At 41.9% G+C, this 21,107-nt stretch overlaps 2 protein-coding genes across 6 annotated transcripts; one reads left to right on the forward strand and one right to left on the reverse strand.

Moving 5' to 3' along the window:
- Positions 1-2,067: 2,067 nt before the first annotated feature.
- Positions 2,068-13,563, reverse strand: LOC117434122 (coiled-coil alpha-helical rod protein 1-like). Of its 5 annotated transcripts, none has more exons than XM_059010823.1 (20): positions 13,426-13,563; positions 13,096-13,168; positions 12,426-12,702; positions 11,577-11,732; positions 11,101-11,293; positions 10,799-11,026; positions 10,246-10,388; positions 9,598-9,733; positions 8,934-9,044; positions 8,505-8,648; positions 7,979-8,089; positions 7,644-7,750; positions 7,356-7,468; positions 6,934-7,009; positions 6,212-6,336; positions 5,581-5,790; positions 5,306-5,407; positions 4,730-4,881; positions 3,897-4,050; positions 2,068-2,743 (listed from the first exon to the last, which is right to left on the reverse strand). In XM_059010823.1, the coding sequence occupies exons 2-20, from the start codon at positions 13,163-13,165 to the stop codon at positions 2,628-2,630; spliced, it is 2,724 nt and encodes a 907-aa protein (XP_058866806.1). In that variant the 5' UTR covers positions 13,166-13,168; positions 13,426-13,563; the 3' UTR covers positions 2,068-2,627. The 5 variants fall into 5 exon arrangements, with proteins under 5 accessions (XP_058866806.1, XP_058866805.1, XP_058866803.1 ...); XM_059010822.1 differs by having other exon boundaries at positions 12,426-12,705; XM_059010820.1 differs by lacking the exon at positions 13,426-13,563 and having other exon boundaries at positions 13,096-13,419.
- A 103-nt stretch (positions 13,564-13,666) lies between these two features.
- On the forward strand, positions 13,667-20,681 carry LOC117433602 (transcription factor 19-like). The gene is made up of 3 exons (XM_034055965.3): positions 13,667-15,065; positions 15,889-16,861; positions 17,138-20,681. Exons 1-3 carry the CDS (start codon positions 14,792-14,794, stop codon positions 17,409-17,411), a joined length of 1,521 nt encoding a protein of 506 aa, XP_033911856.3. The 5' UTR covers positions 13,667-14,791; the 3' UTR covers positions 17,412-20,681.
- Positions 20,682-21,107: the final 426 nt, after the last annotated feature.

Raw genomic sequence — 21,107 nt, forward strand, 5'->3', positions numbered from 1 at the left:
GTATTTTGCTGGGCTGCGTCTCCTTAGTATTTGTGGTCGTCTCCTCTGCCTTTGTCTGTTACTTTGAGAAAATAGGTACTTTGGACAATCTCTCAACTACTTGTATTAAAGTATAAAAGCTGCATTTCTATTTGTATGTTCTAGAAGCACTTTGCATCAAATCTAATGATTATACGCAGGAATTAATTTGTAAGCAAAAAGGTACCGGATCTTCTCATTAAGGAAGAGGGACAGCGTTTATGTTTTTAGACTGAATGCTTGATTTGCAGTACCGGTAGGTCCCAAATATGCTTCATGTTGTTTCGTGCCTTATTGTTGATGTCAGTAACCGCGTGCCCACCTTTGCCTCGCCGTGTTTTATAATCTTCACGTTTGAACAATACCAGTGGCGGGCTAACTAATCTGATGGACAGGAGCGACGGCACTGTTGCTGTTAAGAATGATAGTTTTTCTTTTGGCATTTTGATCATTTGAGGTGCTATGTATATAGTTATTTTCTGCAACACAACTTCAACATTTTTTTTTTATTTTTTATTTTTTTTACAGTTCATCATTTGCACACCGTGTAATTCTCGTCTGTCAGACAAAAAGGTAGCGGATTTGGATCCGGTGCGATCCGGCACAAATTAACTCCTCATTATAAGAACGTAGACATCCTATATATTATAAATATAGCCTGTATATTAAAAACAGTATGTCAACATTACCATTAAAAAGCGTTTGGGATAGTTTTACTATAACTAATAAGAAACTAAATGAAGTAGTCGATAAATGTTTAGGCTAGGGCCTTCATCTTAATTTAACTTTCGTATAAGTATAACCTTATATTCTTGAAGTATGCTGGGTGACTGGCATGCTGTATTAGCATAGCTACCCTGGGAATTAACTATTCTAACAGAGGACTTCTATTGCCCCTTAGTGTCATACAGAACCATTACACTGCCACTGAAGACTCTGTGGAGGTGCTTAAAATAACCATTTTTTTTTACTTAATATACGTCTTGATTCTCAAAGCTATTAACTCCTATAATGATTTACGGTGTTTTATTTTTCAGAAAAGAAGTTAGCAAACCAGAAATAAACAGCACAGACAGTTGTAGGTTTTACAGCAGCTTTAAATGATCCCTGTTTGTTTTAGAATTGTAATTTGTACGTTTTCAGAAATAAGTTGTGCGGATAACAATTTGTAGTAAAACAAACAAACAAACAAAAAGCTTTACCAATCTGGCCCATACAGTCTTAAGGGCATTTCTAAACTATGCACTTAAGCATAAGATTGAAAAATGATTTTGAAACGTTTGTTGGTTCTCAAAATGTCTGAACAGGGGCTACGGGTGCGAGAACACAGGGAGAGAGTACCAAGGCGAGCAACTCAAATTCTGTTGTTTATGTACTTTAATTATAATTATTCCATTTATCAAGGAATTGACTAATTAGATATATTCACCTTTGTCCCTGATGCACTTTATAGTGCTTTCTTAAAGCCCCTCTGCCTTATCATGATTTTTTTTTTTTTTTTTTTTTACTAAGAGCTGCAACCTTAAAAATGCAGTCATGGTTTCAAGACACACATCAATTAATTTTCGTTTTGTTCATTTTTTTTTACTGCAGGAGGAAGAGGAAAGAGGTGTACAGTACGCTACTCTAGATCTGACAACAACTCCAAAGCGCAAAAAGACATGAAAAGGAGAGAACACGATTCTAGGCAGTGACCTATTTCTATACTTATATATTTTTCTTAAATGCATTGTTTTAGTCAATCCAGATAACGTCCCTGCAGATAATGCTGAATATATTCTCCTGGCCCGTTTCATGGATGTTCTGTGATTACGATGTGCTTTGCGAGGACGCAGAGGTCATCGCTGCGATCGCTTCATAAAACACATCGCAAGTGCTGTCGCTTGTGGTCACCATTTTGCGATCTATGTTGAGAAAAATCAGTAACTACGGTAATCAACTTTGAAGCACAGTGATGTTAAAAAAAAAAAAAAAAACGATTAATGCATTACCTATTATACGTGTTACTAGAAGTTCAGTACACAAATAAAATGTGAATTTGTATAGTAATTGTTGTTTAAGACAATCTATATTTTACTTCTGGTATCTTCAGATTTAGTAATACACCACTGTAATGTATACTTATCCTTCCTGAATACACATGTGGTCCTTGCTGCAGGTGTTTAATGTACTATAAGGCAGATAGTATTCCCAATTGTGAAGGGAACAATAGTTCTAGAAGTGAATACCAATTTAAGGAGTCAAATTGAACTGTGTCAGAAAACAGTACTAGGGGTATTAACTTAAAATTAGGCATTATAAAGGAGTGACAGGGTGTGATTACTATAGAGATAATCACCCATCAAATACTATTTTCACACACAATACTCCCAATGTGATTCATTTGGTATAAAAACTACTTCTGGGTTCATTTTGAAGAACTCACTCCTTCCAGTTCCCCTCTAGTGTAGTAAAACTAGCATTAGCGCACTCCTCCAACCCAATCTCTGTCTTTCAGACTTCTTTATTTCTACATTTACTTGGGTGACGCAGCATAGAACCTTGTGTGTAAACAAGGCTTAAAAAATAAGTTTGGTATCACAACCTTTAAGAGAACAAAAAAAATTATATTAGGATTCATCGCTCTTTTTCCTCTCCTTCTCCTCCTCCTCGCTGGAAGAGTCTTCGTCCCTGATGACAGCTTCACTCAGAGCCTGGAGGTGATCCAGAACAGAACTGAGAGATTCTGCAACAATAAATACAAAACAGGACCGTGTCACACAGACAAGGCACCCAGGAGATATTTTGGACTTCATGCAAATAGAAGAGCTTTTGGACTTTCTTATAATAAAATAAAACACAGACAGATGGGCAGGCACCTCAATATATTCCCAAATTATGAACCCAATTTCAGCACAAATTTGATGTGAAGTTCTCTCTATATATGTAAAAATGTACAGCTATGACCAGAAATTTTTGCATCACCTAGAATTTTAGGATTGAGACATAATTAAAAGAAAAAGAAAAAAGAAAAAAAAAAAAGTATATATGAACATAATTTAGATATTTTATTTAACATGTAATCAAAGCATAGGATTTTGCAAAAGTCTCCTGGAAGCCAGATTGCAAAGCAAAGTATTTTATGTTAGATTTCGAAATGTCACATTTTTCAGTTTTTGACAGTTTTTCGTTAAGTATATGAAAAACTACAAAGCGGTGTGTAATTCAATATGTTAACGTAACGTTATTCAGCAGGTTTCATTCAACTTTATGAAGCACAATGAATTAATTCTTTAGGACGACGCAAAACTTTTGGCCATATTTATTAAACAAAAAAATAAATACATTTTTGTAATTATTATTATTATTATTATTATTTATTTCTTAGCAGACGCCCTTATCCAGGGCGACTTACAATCGCAAGCAAATACAAATACATTCAAGTGTTACAATATAAGTCATACAATAAGAACAAGAAATACAATAATTCTCAAGTGTGACAAACCACAATTCAATAATACAGCAGATAATAGTGAAAGTTACATCAGGATATGATTAAGTAGTGATAGTTACATCAGGATATGATTAAGTACAAAATACTACAGATTAAACACTTGGGAGATTACAATATTCTGAGGTACAGGATTAAATGCAGTAAAATAGGGGGCAGATAAGAGCAAAATAAAGCATATTTAAATGAAGGGTGATAGTGTCCCAGGATACAACAGAGGAGTTCTACAGGTGCTGTTTGAAGAGGTGAGTCTTAAGGAGGCGCCGGAATGTGGTCAGGGACTGGGCAGTCCTGACAGTGTGTGTCGAATCTGACGTAACATTGCAGTTATAGCTGATGAAATATAGACAGTGTGTGTCGAATCTGACGTAACTCTTTCCCAACTTACCTTTAGATAAAAGTTTGGTGTCAGGCCTTGGAGCCTGGAGCTTGCCCAAAGGTCTGGCAAGCTCCCCCTCATCAGTAAGGGCTGCGGAAGACTGGAGAGCTGCAGATCTGTTCCTCTTGTACTGATTCAGAAGGCCCTCTTGGCGCAGGGTAGCCTGGAGATTAAAAACATTTACAATAAAGACTGAAAACCAGGATTAATGGGATATATGAAAGCATCAAAGCGTATTATGTTCACATACAGCATTTGAACATGTATTCAAAATGTCAATGGGAAATGTATGGGGAAGTTCAAGAAGCTACAGATCATTGAGTATCATGTGCAGCTGAGGGGAAAGGATCTAATGCAGGCTTAACAAAATACAGCTATGGCCAAAAGTTTTGCATCACCTAGAATTTTATGCTTGAGACAATTTTGAAATCATGTAAATCAAAGAAGAAACTACAAAATCATATTGCTACAGTCTACCGGAAGTCAGAATTGTAGTACAGGGCTTCATGTTAGATTTCAAAATGTCAATTTTTTTCTTTCAATTAGTAATTTTTTTGTGACGTACATGAAAACTACAAAGCGGTATGTAATTCAATATGTTAACGTAACATTATCCAGCAGGTTTCATTTGACTTTATGAAGCATTCATTCGTTAATTTTATAGGGTGATGCAAAACTTTTGGCCACAACTGATAATAAGGACCACATTAAAGACAGGATATGAGAAGTCTACATAGTGAATTTAAGTAAGATATTTAGACGATTAAGATATTTCATCAGCTATAACTGCAATGTATTTAAACTCAGAACTCCTAGTGGTAGACGCTGGCTGCTCAGCTCACCATGAGCAGGTTTTTGTCCCTCTCGGAGTCCCGTAGCCGTCTCTGCAGTTCCCGTGCCTCTCTGTCTTTCTGCTCCTCCAGCAGTCTCTGAGCCTCCTGGGCACGCTCTCTCTCTCTGCCCACCTGCCGTTCCAGCTGCCGCAGAGCCACCACTAGAGGGAGACAGGGAGCAAAGGCAAACCCACTTCAAATATCACAGTTAAATCAGCACTAGTTTCTTGTTGTTGTTATTTTATTAATTAGTCATTTAGCAGATGCTTTTATCCAAAGAATAGGAGGTGAACTATGCATCACAACTGCTTACAATAGGACCTTGTTTGTTTTATGTCTCATCCGAAGGACGGAGCACAAGGAGGTTAAGTGACTTGCTCAGGGTCACACACAGTGAGTCAGCGGCTGAGCTGGGATTGAACTTGAGGCATTAGGTTGTGCTCTCACTAATAAAAGTTAACACTCTCAGTGGGTGACTGATCCTGACTGATTAATGCCGCCCCAGCTGATTTGTGATATTTTATTGCACTGAATGCATTACGATGCCTTGTTTTTGGTTTTTGTCCTTTGACCTGGGATGCTCACCCGCCTTGGTGTGCTCCCTCCTGGCTGCGTTCAGCCGGCTCTCCATCTCCCGGAGCTCCTGGTGCAGGAGAGACTCTGCTTCGGACACCTTCTCCTGCAGGGCTGACAGACCACACAGACAAACAAGCAGGGACCCCAAGTTTATACATTTACATTAACATTGCACGTTTTTCAAAGAAGCGCATGTTTAGGATTTCTGTGGTGGTGGTATTAAAGAACGCCACTGTTCAGTTTATTGAAATAGACCTCTTACCCTCTTCAATGACACTCCTCACCTCTCTGGTACTGGTCCTGTTGCTTGGCCAGGTCTGTCCGCAGCACCAGGATGATCTCTGCGTTCTCCTGCAGCTGCTCATGCAGCTCACTCAGCCTCCTCTCCGCTTCCTGCCTCCCTGCCTCAGCCAGGGTAAGCTGCTCCCCCAGCCTCTGCTCAGTCTCGCTACTCTCTTTCAGAGCATGCTGCAGCTCCCTCAGCGCTGTCTGGACTGGAGATCACAGTAATACACAGGACCTCTGAACTTTAGCAAGCAAATTGATCAAATAGTCACATAACTGGGTGTTAATGGACCTGAAACGACTTGCAGTTTTGGACTACGTAATTCAAGGTCCATTATCACAGACGGACTCAATGCTCTGCCTGCTGTTTAGAATCATCAGTACATTCCAACTGCTACTTGGTCGAAGCTTGAAAAGCCACCTTGTAGTTTGTGTTTATATTCCTTCACAATCTAGTCTCCAGTCTTTCTTAAGCCATGTGATCTAATTGGAACAAAGCCCTCTGCCTGCTGCTTTTAATGAATTAAACTGAAACGTGGCCATGTTTAATCTGAACAACAGCACTATGACTGTTTCACGCGAGAGTTAAAGATAGATTAAAAGGTAGATTCATGTAAAAGAGAGACTTACACTGTCCTCTGGCCTCAGAAAGCGTTCTCTGAATGAGCTGGGGGGTGCGTTTCAGTTCTGAAGCCAGTCGTTCTCTCTCCTCGTTCACTAACTGCAGCTCATTCTGCAGATCCTCAGAGACAGACCTGTGGATGGATTGCATTTGTATCAAACAATAATTTAGTGTAGTTTTCTGAGATGGGAAAAAAAAACAAAAAATCAGTACAACTGTGTAAGATTTCATTCAGATAAAAACTGGCAATATATTCTACAAAATACTTGAAAACACTAGGTTTGGGCAATATGAAATCTAGCCTGGACAATGAAAGAAAAGTCAAATAAATGACCCCAAGGGGGGCGATGTTGTAATTAGTGTTCTACGGCATTGTTTTGATGTTACTAATACTGGTGATACAGGATCAGTAATCATCTTGTTCTGATTTCAATTACGTCTATACCTTTATACAATAAATGATGCTGTAACTAGGTCATTACAATACAAACTTACAGTGATAGTACCAATGGGATACTTCTGATGTAAGATTATTACATGATTGATTATTATATAATATATTATATTATATATATATATATATAATATATATTTAATATATCTTGAGTATTGATGGACTAGTTTCAAGAAGCATGTACTGCAAATAACTGTAACAAACGCAATATGATGTATAATCCAAGGAAGTCTCACGATTCTTTGCTATGCAATGAATTGTCTCCCATAGCTGTACCTTCCTGATTCAGGTGTGGTCGGTCTGTGTGTGTCCCGCTGCAGTCGCATCAAGGCTTCCTTCCGCAGCAATAACCCTGTAGAATAATTTGAACGATACCGAATTAAATCCTTCCCCTTACTTAAGCGACAGCAGCAATGCACGAGCAGAATAGAATTTCTGGATGAAAATAAGGTACCACCTGGTATCTGGTACCATCCAAGGTTAAAGACATTTCTCAGTTTGCATGCCTTACTTTCAGCTGATCTGTTACGCTTACACTTTATTGGTCATTTCTCCTGAGCAGATTATTTAAAAATTGTCCTCACCACTCAACTCTGTTTCAATTACCGTCATAAACTAGCCACCGTTTCCCCTGAACGAATGATACAATTTGAAGAAATCAACATTATTTGAGACATTGCCAAGGTGAAACGACCCACCTTGAATCGTGTCTATCCTCCTGCTGGCAAAAGCGACTCTCTGTCCCAGACTTAGCAAGCGGCCCTCAGAGGAACGCACTTCAGACACCCTCTGCTCAAAAACCTGCCAAAACCTGAAAAGATGAATTAATGACACAGGTTAGCTTCTTGCTAAATGGTAACCTCTGCAGTAGTTTACCTTTTCTCTGGACTTCTGTGATTACTATATTGTTTAAAGTTTGCCAGGGGTTTGATAGTGCTACCCCTTGTCCCAGAGCAAAGGGGGCAGTGAAAATAGCCAGCACCTACCCATGCACGCTGTCCTTCAGCTGAACCAGTGCATTCTCTGCCTCCTCGGCTCGATTCTCCAAGTGCAGAACCTGGCCTTGAACTAGAGTCAGCTCCTTGTCAAAAGCCTGAAATGAGCAGACATGGGGTGAGTCAGTACACTGATCTACATCAGACACAGCTGACTGGTAATACAGTACAGGGATGGAAATAAGACTCCTATTGCATAGCAGTTTCTCCCATTCCAGGTTTTAATACAAGCTTGATTAGCCACAGTGTGTATGACATATTTTGAAGAGCAGGTGTGAATGAATGAATGAATGAATGAAGCTCTAAAGAATTCTCATCCTCCTCACCTCACTCCTAACTCTCTCCATCTTGAGCTCAGCTGCCTTGTCCTGCAGGCTGTGGAGAAGCACGCTGTGCTGCTGACCCTTCACCCTCACCTCTTCCTCAAGATCAGAGATCTGCAGGGACACACACACACACCCACAGTGGGGTTTACCTACAAACCACTCCCAGCAGAATTCGGTGCGCTTTCTCGTCCAACACATTTATGATCAACAAAACTAGGAAAAAAAACAAAATCTGTGCAGCCACCTTTTATGAAGCAACCCATACCAGAGTGACAGGGCAGAGATGTGTGCCACATGGGTTTGATGCAAAGTGTGGAATGTGGCTCTGCCCTGTCATACCAGTTAAGCCGGAATCCGTTACATGAAACATTTAACTGTTAGCATATTTTCAATGTTTGTAACCAAATCAGGAGTTACAAGGAGTTCAAGTCCATTCCAGTGGCAGATGGAAACGAGACACCATGCACCAGATTAGGATTGGAAATCAATGCAATCTGGTACGGTGTGTTTGTCAGTTCTCCGGTACCTGGTTGCGGAGCTGGTTCCCCTGGTTGCTGTCCTCTATCTCCCTTGAGCGCAGCTGCACTAGCAGAGAAAACACTTTCTGCCTCCAATGGGTCAGCAACGCCCGCCCCTTTGAACCAGCTTCATCGAGGGGGTCCAGCAGCAGCTAGGAGAGAGAGGATGATCATTCACATTGAACAATATAAATGTAATGACCAAATACTCCATCAGTCATGGGGATTGTCACACATGTATACACATAGACTGTTCGCTTTGCACCAAAACAAATATTACCCATGGTCATCCTGCACTGATAATAAATAAATGGATCGTTTTTGAGGTCCACGTGGGATGTCTTGCTCATTCATATTTTTGAATACCAGGATATTTAGTTAACAAGGGGGCTGAGTGGAGTGCTAATAAGCAGTGAGCACGGGTTCAAATCACTCACCTTATTGCTGATCTCGCCCTCCTGGATGGCGAGGATGTCGCTGAGGGAGTTCAGCCTCACGTTCAGCAGCTCAGCTGTTACTCTGAGAGCCTCCTTCTCGCTCTCCAAACGCTGCCAGGACAAGATCAGAGAGAGAGAGGGACGGAAGGGGCCAGGTGAGCATTTTTCATGCAAATGTAATGTAAATGATCTGAGCGTTGTGTGTATTTGTACTGCCAATAATTACTGTTATAATTTTAGTTTACAATCAGGCTTGCAAGAGAATTCTAAACTGAACAATTCATATGCTTCACACTGATTGCCTAGCAAATACATGTTTTTATATAGCAGAAAGCTTAGCAAAGACTGCCACAATTATTTTGTAATTTAAAACTATGTAACATCATAGCAAATTACACACACAACACAACTTATACCAGGTATATTCACCTCCAGTTTGCTTTCCATGAATACCTTCCCAAATCTGGCAATCAAAGTTTTTTAAAAGGGGTTAAAGCAAGTTATAATTTCATAAATATTACCTGCAGTAGACTTGCTATGCAGTTCATAGATTTATAGAAGTATTTCACTAGCCAAATGAATTGCCTACGGTACTTGTCAATGTGTAGTTTGATTTATTAGAGCTGCTGTTTCTCTGTGGATCGGAGGAACAGTCTTTCTTTACCTTCACAGACTTGCAGAGATCCTCTTTCTCTGTTTCTCCCCGATGCCTCTCTCTCTGCTCCGGCACCAGCTCCCCAATGTATTTCCTCAGGCTCTGCACCACAGCATTCTGGGAAACCAGGGCTGAGTTGGTCTGGCTGTTTGAATAAAGAAAATTAGGTTCATTCACTCGAAGGGGTCGGGATGAAATGGCAACCCATACAGGTGTGTTCTGCCCCCTCTGTAACTGTGCCTACTGTAAGTGGAAAATCCAATTTCCAGACGAGTCCAGAAATTAAAGCTACACCCCGTCTAGTGTAGCGTTTAGGAGTCTTTTCAGAAGCAGTTCCAGTGGTTGAAAAATGTTAGTAAGCCTGTCAAGCCTTCGTCAGATCCATAACAAAATGTGCATCAATACCGGAAGGCGGAAAAGGGTGCAAATGTACCCCCACATAGATAAACGCGGTTAACTTATAATTTAAAGCAACGAAAAAAAAAAAAAGAAAAATGGTTCATATTATTTAAACAGTTCGGTATTGAATAAACATTGTTTTGAAGGGCTAAGCATTTTTTAAATCTTTTCTTTATTAAAAATAAAAAAATTAAACCTGCTACCGATAGTAAGTATCAGTTCCAGCACTGCTTTGTAGGATAAACTGAATGAACCAACCTCAGATCCTCATTGGCCAGTTGAAGCTGTTCTCTCAGGCGGTCAGATTCCTGCTTGGCTGCAGTCAGCTCTTCCTGCAGAGTGGTCCTGTTCTGCCTCAGTGCTGCCAGTTCTGTGGCATGGGTATCTGACACAGACTGAAGCTAGGGGGAAAGGGGTGCACAGAGGAGACAGGTAATACAGGGAGCGGAAAATAGAATCATTACATAGCACAATACATTCACCTAAATATACACTGAAATCCTTGTATCTATTAAAATACAACTTTATTTTCTTAGGATTCCTTTTATAAAAACAAGTAAAGATCAGGAAATGAAGCCTGATTAAAACCTTTTTTTTTAATATAAAGAGGGGGGGAAAAAAGAAAAAAATACTTCCATTATGCATCCCCACACATTCTCACATATCACAATTGGTATGCGGTTCTCAACACAGTGGCTGCCTCCACTAGAAATCAAACCTTCTACTCTTACCCCTTCCGCCACCTCCCCACCCCAAAAACAACTCTTAGACCTCCGGCAGCCTGTTATTAACCAGCCAGCTGCTCCCTCACCTCTGCTCGCCACTGCCTCTGGGTCTCCTGCAGCTGCTCTTGTAGCCTCGCTCCCTCTCTCTTCCAGCCCTCCTCGGCCTCCACACCTCTGCGCCGCTCCTGCTCTCTTGCCCTCTCCACCTCTGCCCGGTGACTCTGGGAAGCAGCCTCGAGCTCAGCCAAGGCTTGCTCTGCCTCCTGGACTCTCCTCTCCAGCTTAGCCTCCCTCTGAGTCTTCAGTCGATCATCCTGGGATGAAATGGGAATGTGTTCACTAGCCTGTTTTTGCTCTGGCGGGTTCAACGTGAAGGTGTGATCCTGACCTGTGCGCGCAGCATGATCTGTTCCTGCCTGCTCCGGTCCAGTTCAGCCCGGGCCTGGTCTCTCTCTCGGATCAGCCTCTCCAGTTCAGCCTGGTGCTGGTTCTTCAGCCTCTCCTCCTGCGCACGCTGCCTGTCCTGCTCCAGCCTCGCTCGGCTCAGCTCCACACGCAGCTCCTCCAGCTGGGCTCTCTGTCTGAGCACACCAGGGACAGGAGACACACAACATGCGCAAAGCAATGGCATTTTTACAATGAATACTGATTACAATAAAATCTCAGTAGATCAAGAAATCAGATCTCGAATTAAATCAGCCTGTTCAAAGGACCCTACTTAACTGAGAAAGGGGAGCAGGTGTTGATACTGACTGGGCAGCACATTTATGATTTAAGAACAATTTGGATGACAGCATGAAGATATTGCTTAATATGCCATTGCTAGTGGTCTTCTGTGATTGAGAAATACTGCTTGAGTTATACCTGCACAGGGCATCATCTCTCTCCTGAACATCCTCAACCAGCCTCCTTGCTGCATCTCTCAAAGACTCCACCTCTCCACACAGCCTCGCCCTCTCCCGGCTCTGCTGAGCCGAGGACTGGGTCAGCCTGCCAACATCTCCTTTCCTGTCAAGGGACCTGTGGATACATAGAACACCACAACAAAGTCAAGGAAATGATTCATGACACAGTGCAACACAAACCTATCTTTTTGTTTGCAATTATTTTGTATTTAAAAGGACAACAGCCATTTATCTGAAAGCACAGGGTGTGAATACGATAAGATTGATACAACTGAGTATAATACTCACACACACACAAATCTGAACATAAGATAACAGGGTTTGTAGTACATTAAGTGCAAATTAAATGCGGCATTTTGCAACAACAGAAACAATTTTTGGGAGTTGACCCAAAAACGAATGGGAATATCTGAGCGTTTTAAGCAAACAAAGCAAAACAAACTATTTTAGATACTTTTTTTTTTAGTTAGTAAGTAAGCATGCCAAATACAGGGAATATATTAAGTCTCTTAGTATTTCTAAATCCAGAACTACTGTTGAATAGTTATGAATAAGAAATAAACAGGATAACAAACGCTGCTATTCGAAAACGCTGCTATAAACCATCCATTTAAGTTTTTCCTGTAAATTGAACATGTTTATGAATCATTGCACCTTAAGGCTAGATATTACTATATGTTCACTGTCTAAACAGGATGAGAACCCACTGGGAACTGTGTTTCATTCCCAAGGGGGGCCTTGGAAGACCATAAATGCATTCCCATTCAATCAGGTACAAACAAGCTGACCGAGATGCATTGTAACGCACCTGGTTCTAACATTGCCCTCCTCCAGGTCACTTCCTCCTGCTCGCCCCCGGCACATCTCCTCGCCTTGCAGCTGCAGCCTCAGGTTCTCTGTACGCAGCTCAAGCATGTCCTGGGTGGTTTGTGCCAGCGCTGCCCAAGGATCGGGCACCCGAGGGGCAGGAGGCAAGTCTGTATCCAGGGGCCTCCAGGGGTGAAGGGTGCTGGGGGTGGCAGTGGAGGCACTAGGGGGCCTTTGTGCAAAGTGAGAGGGAGGCACCAACTCATTCTGAACCGGAGCTGCTGAAAAAACAAACACACACACACACACACACACACAAAAAACACAAAAAGAGTTGTTTAAAAGGTTCTTCAAATTGAAAATCCACTTGTTTTTCCCTTTGATTATGTTTTTAATTTTATTTCCCTGAGCTAAATCAAAACTTGGTATGGTATTCATTCCCTGCTTCACTGAGGGGCAATGCTTCAACTCAGGGATGGAAATAAGGCTCCCATTGCATAGCAGTTTGATCTATTCCTGGAGTTTAATAAGACAAACCTGAGCTTGTTACCTACAAACTGGGGCTAATCAAGGTCATAAGTAAAACCTGGACTGGGTGAAAGCGTTATGCAATTACAATTATTATTATTATTATTATTATTATTATTATTATTAAATATGTATATTTTTACCTGCTCTAGACGGGGCACCAAATGTAGCAGGTGGGTTTAGTTCTTCTCCCGTTTTCCTCCGCTCATCCATAACCTCCTCAGTTACATAAAGTAAATAGGAAAGAAAAAATAAATAAACTTTTCTTGTGTCTAGAAAAAGTTTCAATGACAGTTTAATGAATACCAGCAGTCCGTAGTATGCAGGGTACAGTATACGCATGTGTTACACAGCTAAGCCTCCCACCTTCCCCGTTTGCTTTTTTTTTTTTTAATTATTTTAAGTTTCCTAGTTTCTTTGACGTATCTGTAACATTTTCAATCAAACTGAACAGTCACAGGCGCTTAACTAACCGCGATTTGATGAGGGCTCGCAACATAAACACTCCGGCTAGGAAACAAAAATATTAAAAGGCTTCAGAAACCAAGTGTTGTCGCAGGAAAAACTTTCTGGTTCCGACTTTGTCCAAGGCTTTGGCGGATAAAGGCGGAGCCCTGTTTAGAAAAGGGGCGTGGTTAGTTAGTATGAGGCGTGACTATCATATGATTGGCATACCGTACGCTAGTCATTGTATATAGAAGGGGCGGTCTGTTGAAAATAGGGCGTGTCTGTTGTTATGGAAGCCAGTCGGTTGCTACGGAAGGAGGTGGGCATGTTGCTGTGGAAGCGGGCGGTTGCTAGGGCGAAGGGAGGAGCTGCGAAAATCTCGCGCTAGCAGGCTGGCGCGCCAACTTTCAAAGCGCTTCCTGTCGGAGACAAAACAACAGAGGAGAAGATGCAGATTACTATAAGGATTTAAAATAAATTAAGACTATGATAAAGAGTTAATTAATAGCATTGGTCAATTAAGGGCTAGATTGGACAATTCAGGAGCGACTCTAGCGTTCTACTAGAGACTGAGAATCGAAGCGTCTTCTCTTAAGCCGGAAACAGCTGTGATGCCATTCGTATCTGTTATTATTATTGGAACGAATACATATTAAAAATTAACTGTTATCGCGTTATGAAACGCAGCAAATATATTGCTGGTCGGATAGCTGCTGTCAACACACACACACACTACTGTATATAGTCCGTAAATAGCGTTAGGATTCGTATTAATATACCTGTGTGTTGTGTACACAATACTTGGGCGTATCTAGCAAGACATTATGGTTATTTAAGCAACAGAAAAAGGAATAGCATTATTTTCTTAATGAATTGGAAAATATTAAATTGTAGTATATTAGTGTCGCAAACAGCGAGGGTTTGACAGCTCTGGGTGGGGTGGGGATGAGTCATATATAAATAGTTTGATATTAACTGACCTATAAGCTATTTGCATAAAGCGAAAGTTTAAAACGGGCGTTTGCTTTGTTTATAGTTCTGTCTTTTCATACAGGGTTGCGGTGGTGTTAAATTTAGTTTAAAATGACGCGGTTTTGGGAGTAGTTTCAAAAAAGGTCCTACCATTGATTTAAGCTTTATAATAATTTTGAATACAAAAGACGTCTTGCTGTTTTATTGCAAAATCAAACAGTTTTTTTTTCTCTTTTTTTAAGAATATTTACACGCGTCCATGTTTTTTGCTTTTGTTATTGTGGAGCAGCATTTCTAAAGCAACCTCAGAGATGTCGCTGTCAGAGATACTGTTTTAGACCGATTTGAAGGATTTCCACTCCTCAGTTCTCAGTCTAAACGCAGCCCCAGGGGCGGTATTGACAGTGCGTCGCTGGGATAATGCTGTCAGAAGTCCAGCCGTGCTTTCAGCTTTTACGGATCGGTTCGGGTCCAGACTCCGGTTCAGGTTCAGGTCGGGACCTCTACACTTTCCGGCCGGCGTTGGCTCGCTGTGTGTTCCGACTGGGCCGAGCAGAGGCGTGTGATGTCACCCTTCAATCGGATAGCTGCCCAGGACTGATCTCCCGTCTTCACGCAGAGATCCAGGCTGAAAGGGAGGAAGACTGTGTTACAGCCGACTGGAGAGTTTTTGTAGTTGACTGCAGCACCCACGGTGAGTAACTGCATCGAGGTCTGTTTGAGTCTCACCACTTCTTTCTAACATAGTATTGTCAAAACTCTCAATATAATTGACCATATAGATAGACGTGTAGGGTGTGGGGTATTTCAGTTGTTCTAAATGGGTATGTGACCAGTCCTCACTGATTGATTACCACCTCCAGTTGTTTCCTGAATCTGTATTGGGGGTAATGGCAGTCTTCAACCAATCCTGTTCTGCATACAGGGAGTACCCACATTTTGATTTGTTCTATGCTAAGCAACATTGGTACTAATGTTGGCTACAGAAGCACCTACCAACTGAGCAGCCCCTCCTGTCAGATCTGGTGTCTTACCCATCGTGACTGAAATTGACTTGATACAGAGAAAATCAGCTTTTCTATATTGCTGTATACATAAGGATTACCGTTTGTAAACCAAATTGTCACACTTGTATGAGACTGCTGATACAAAAGTGTGTCCTACAGATGGCAGGTGTTTTGATTTTTATGTCTAATGTTCTATAATATTCTCCTACAATAATTTAATTTTTAAATGTGTTCATCAATTTTTAAATCCATTGGACATCTTGTTAACGTTCGTATCATCATCACCGTTCCCCTTGTCGTTGGGATCGTTTTGCTCTCTGTGTGGCCCTGGGCTGTAGAATAGGTGCACACACACGCTTAACTATCTGCAGCACAATTCTAAGTGTGGGTAATGTTGCCAATGATAATACAAGACAAGAGTTTAATTTAAAACACTTTAGTAACTGAGCGAATGTTGCTTATTAGAATACTGGAGTCTAATCCTATAATTTGTTTGTCTCTCTCTTTCAGGCACCCTGGTAAATGATGTCCATCTGATTCGTGGGGCGCGAGTGGAGCTGACCGACGGAGACACTCTGACATTCGGGCAACGAGGCGACCTACCACTGCTGCCGGCCTGCTCTGCCCAGCCCCAGAACCGCTCGGAGTTCTACTTCCTCTTCCAGAAAGTCCGTCTGCGGCCCCAGGACTTTGACGCGATCACCCTTCCCAAAGCACCTGCCTTCACCAGCTTCACCGGGACTGCCACCCTGCTCCGGGGCTTCACCCCAGTCTCCCCGAGCAGAAAAGGAGTGAAAGAACTCACCAAGCGCCTGGAAACCTCAACCTCCCCGACCTCCGCTTTCAAACGCTCGACCCTAATCCTGAGCTCCATCGGCAGCCTCAGCAAGCTGCAGGCTCAGCCGCTCACCTTCCACCCAGACAAGGCAGACGACAAGAGGTTAGAGAAACAAAATCCAACAGTGTCGTTCTCAGTCCCTCCTGTTAATTCGAACGCCCGCCCATTGGCTCCGCCCTCTGGCTCCGCCCCTTCCCCCGCGAACACGACGAGCGGCTGCGTCAGAATCTCGAAGAGCCGCCGGAAATCGGCTCACACGGTCTTGCCGGAACTGGAAGACGAGATCCAGAGGTTTTCCGAGGAAGTGAAGGAAAGCGCCTCGGCTAAAAGGCGGCACTGCAAATCAGAATCGGACGTCCAGTCTGATGTGTACCAGCGGCAGCAGCGCCCCCTGGCGGAGTGCTCAGAGCATGACCCAAGCCCGCTAAGCAGGAGAAGGAGGATTCAGAGCGACACCCCCTACATCCCGAGGAGCGAGAGTGAAGGGGGGCGGGGTTATGCTAATGTGCTGCTGCTCCGAAGCCCCTCCCAGTCGATTTCTTCATGTCTCTACAGCCCTGTGCATAACGGACAGGGGGGTATTGATAGAGCGCAGGGGGAAGCCAACAGGGTGATGCTCCAGAAACTGCATATCACACCAACAGGGTGCGTGTAAAGGTTTTCAAATCTGTTTTCCTTTGTATGAGCTTCAGTATATCTTTTGCTGTGCTGTGTGTGTGTGTATTGCAGCTATGGCCAAAAGTTTTGAATCACCTAGAATTTTAGGATTGAAACATAATAAATAATGTAAAAATAAACTATATGAATATAATTTAGATTTTTAACGTAACGTCATGGGTATGTGCATGTTAACAGGAATACCGACACGCTACTTTGTGGTTGATTTATTTCTTTTTTCTAATCTTTTTCTCAATTTTTAAGGAAGCGACGTGGCCGACCTCGAAAGCACCCGGTGTGCCAGGTCTTCTCTCACACACTCTACGTGGAGGATCGCAGCGAAGGGGGCAGAATAGAGACTGGCCATGGTGAGGTGGCAGAGCCCTGTGCTGCCCGTCACTGCCACCTCCCGCAAGAGGACACGGTGCAGTGGGTGCAGTGTGACGACTGCGATGCCTGGTACCACGTCGCCTGCGTGGGTTGCAACTACAGCAGCCTGAAGGACTCCACTGCAGAGTTCCACTGCGGCTGCCAGTGATCAGAGGCTAACGAACAGGAACACAGGGAGCGATCTGCTTAGTTCTGGTGTCTGTGCCAGTGCTTCTCTCCGCACCAACTTAGTGTTTAAGGACCTTTCCATGGCCCACTACCACCATAGGACAAAATCCTATGATCACTTCAATGGCTGGTTGATTGCTGTGTACGGTGTACTACACAATCTACCAGCTGTGTGGTTAGCAGATTAATGGTCAGCGAGTTGGAAGAAGTATGGAGTTGCCTAACTTTCTGTATGCTGGTCACAGTAAAACAGCTGTTGCGATGCATATTGGTCCTAATGGGTTATTTAGGACCAATAAAAGTAATACCCTAAAATGATCATTAATTATAGACAATTTAGTTTAAATAAGAGGATGTGTTCATACCAGCTATAAATCACATATTTCCCGTTAATATTTTCTGGACTACAATAAGCTATATCGCGCTTTTGGTCATTTTATTACAATAGAGATCATGTGAACAATGGATTGTTTCACTTCTACCTGTGTGTATTTTTTTCCTCTTTTTTATTGCAATCGTGGAACAAGATGCACGGCCAGTTGCTGCTTGCAGATCTATGTGCTTCCATTGTTGGAGCTATACAAACTCCCTGTCATTGTAAGTAAACCCTATTTGATGCTGCGGTGGGCTGTTATTGCTTAAGAGTCATGATCTGACTAGATACCATAAATCCTGGTACTACAAAGCCAGCATCTTTCAATAAACAAACCTTCCGGAACCAAATCATTATAGGTTTCTAATTCACAAAGGACAAACGTTATAGGCAAGGCTTAATATTTCTATTTTACTTTGAATCTAGTAAGAGATTCGATTAGCTGTGCAAAAAACAGCTAAGAAGTGGGTTTCCGGCTGCAGCTGACGTGAGAGTCTTCCTGTCGGCTTCCAGAACATTAGATCTAGAAGAAAATCTTCGGGTCCCGACCCAATCCTTTCACGCACATTGTGTGCGTGTGCAACTTTCTGCAGCCCTGCTCCAAGGGGCTGGATACCTCAACTCTTCAGTTCTGCTGGCTTGAAAGAAATACGCCGGCAGTCCGCGTGATCCTTGAAGGTAGCTCAGGAATGACTCTGCCTTCTTGTGCTGGCTCTTCTCCACCTGCTCCTCTTCAATCCTGATCTGAAGTTAAATTAGGCAGATTAAGGACACCAATCCTCCATGTTTCATCACTTGAACTTTCTGTGGATTGCTTTAACTTGTGAGTCATACTCAATAGAAATTCAGCAGATCTGATCACTCATTAACCAGAGTATACAGTAATCAATTAAGGATTACTGTATGGATCAAGCTCAGTTTCTTTTGGGTGTGTCTGAGTGATATTAATTAATCCTTGCGCAGGCCAAATACTTTTTTTGTAACTTTTTAGCTTGTGGTGTTTTTTGTCATTGGTGCCAAATGTCAGAATTGCTGGACATGCTTGATTTTGAGATCTTGGATTACATGGTCTTCTCATCTGTTGCTCTGCCTGGGTAAATATATTCTCCTACCTGCAATCTTAATGAATGGACATCAATGATTCTCTTATACCAGGCTAAAGATCTTACTGGCTTTCATAAATGTACCAATACATTACAAAACTCACAAAAGTATGGGGACTGATCAGTGAATGCAAAGCAATTGGGGATTTCATGCAGATTTTACTGGAATGACTGGGTGCTTTGCAATGGTGACTCTCAAAGATTTAAAAATATTCAATGCAGTAACAGTCTTGGCAGTGAATATTGGCAATGTCCTTGCAGATATAACTCTATCTTTAGAGGGTCTTCCTTCCAGTCCAGGGATCCCTCGCCCATTAAGAGAAAAGGTGGTACAGAGCTGACTTGAGACATGCTTCCTCCCTCCCTCCCTCATCCCCTAAGGGAAAGGGTGGTCACTCCAGGCCAGGCCAGGGCAGGCTTTAGGCAGGGAGACTCAACTCCTCCCGCCCTCACCCCCTAAGAGTAGGGGTGGTCTCTCCTGCCCAGGACAGACTTGAGACGGGGAGATAAACTGCTCTTCCCTCACCCCCAGAGTCCAGAGAAAAATGAAACACAGGGACTGAACTGCCTCCCCTCACCCCCTGAGAGTAAGGGTGGTCCCTATAGCACAGGGCATGCTTGATACCACTGCTGGATTTGACCAGAATTGTAAATAATTTGATGAGATTGCGAAGTTCTTTCTCAACTGGAGCACCTTATCCTGTAATTGTTTTGTACCTGATTTTACAATTATTTGTATTATTTTTATATTTGTGGTTTTTTTTTTTCTATTCTGAGAGCTTGCTAAAGATTCTGACTTTTCTCCCAAGCCACTCATGCATTAATTCTCATTTTAAAATGTTTTAAAAACTGTTTTTGCTATCATCGACTAGAGACCGTGCCATCGTCGCAGTTTCGTGTCTAGTAACATTTTCCAAACTGAATGAACAAAACTATGGAGCAGCCCTCTCCTGTATGTTGGTCTGCGGATATTACAGTCCTGCTCTCCATGGCAAAGCATATTCTGTATTAAGTCCAATCTGGAAAGGAGCCTTGTCCTGCAAAACCATGTGTGGACCAACATGGAGCAATGGTCTTCTCTATAGTATTGTATCTTTATAACTGAATATTTTAGTTTTATTGTATATATCACATTTATTGCTTCAATAATACTGTTCAAGTACAGCGCTTTGGTAGCATCTAACACTGCAGAAAATAATAATAATAACCAAACCACAGGTATACAGCAACTTTTTTTCATTGCCCAGTTTTCCATCGGCATTCAAATCTCTGAACCAGCCTATTAAAATACAGCTTAACTATCCAGATATTCCAGCGTCGGTTTCTCACTGGAAAAACCTGTTTTCAGAATGATACAGTCATAGACGGAACACATAGTAATACAGATACACCTAAAGGAGTGCTAACTAATGCCCCCCTTTCTGGCTGAGAGTTTTGCAACACAATAGAGACACGGCTGTATTCTAGTGCCTTTGCCGTAGGTCACGTTGTCTAACTGCAGTGAATTTGAACTACATTACAAGCAAGCACCAGGATACACAAGCAAGCTTTCATCTTTGAAATATCTGTTTAGTCAACATTGAAGTATAAAATAAAGCCAATAATCAGAAAAAAGGGGAGGTAGAAAAATGTATTGAAATCCTTGGTTAGCACTTAAATGTGAATCTCTTGACTGTTTTTTTTTTTTTTTTGCAGCAAGCTTAGTTTTGGGATTTTTGGAATGATATGTTCATGTTATCTATGCTATAAAAAATAAATAATATATACATATGGACTCGAATGCCTTGTGTGTAGTTTTTTTTCTGTGGAATATGAAGTTATATTCTTCAGCGCACAACACTATTTGTGACGATCATCTGAAACAAAACAAAATGTACTGGGAGAGACAGAAAATAGGAGGCACTTTTTTAACGCAGAGAATTGTGAGGGTCTGGAACCAACCTCCCAGTAATGTTGTTGAAGCTGACACCCTGGGATCCTTCAAATAGCTGCTTGATGAGATTCTGGGATCAATAAGCTACTAACAACCAAACGAGCAAGATGGGCCGAATGGCCTCCTCTCGTTTGTAAACTTTCTTATGTTGAGATTAATTAAAGTAGACAGACTGGAGATGAGGAATTTGTTGCAGCTTCCTTTTAAGTGTATATATATATATAATATATATATATATATATATATATATATATATATATATTAGTA

Source organism: Acipenser ruthenus, chromosome 41 (assembly GCF_902713425.1).
Source record: "Acipenser ruthenus chromosome 41, fAciRut3.2 maternal haplotype, whole genome shotgun sequence".
Taxonomy (NCBI): domain Eukaryota; kingdom Metazoa; phylum Chordata; class Actinopteri; order Acipenseriformes; family Acipenseridae; genus Acipenser; species Acipenser ruthenus.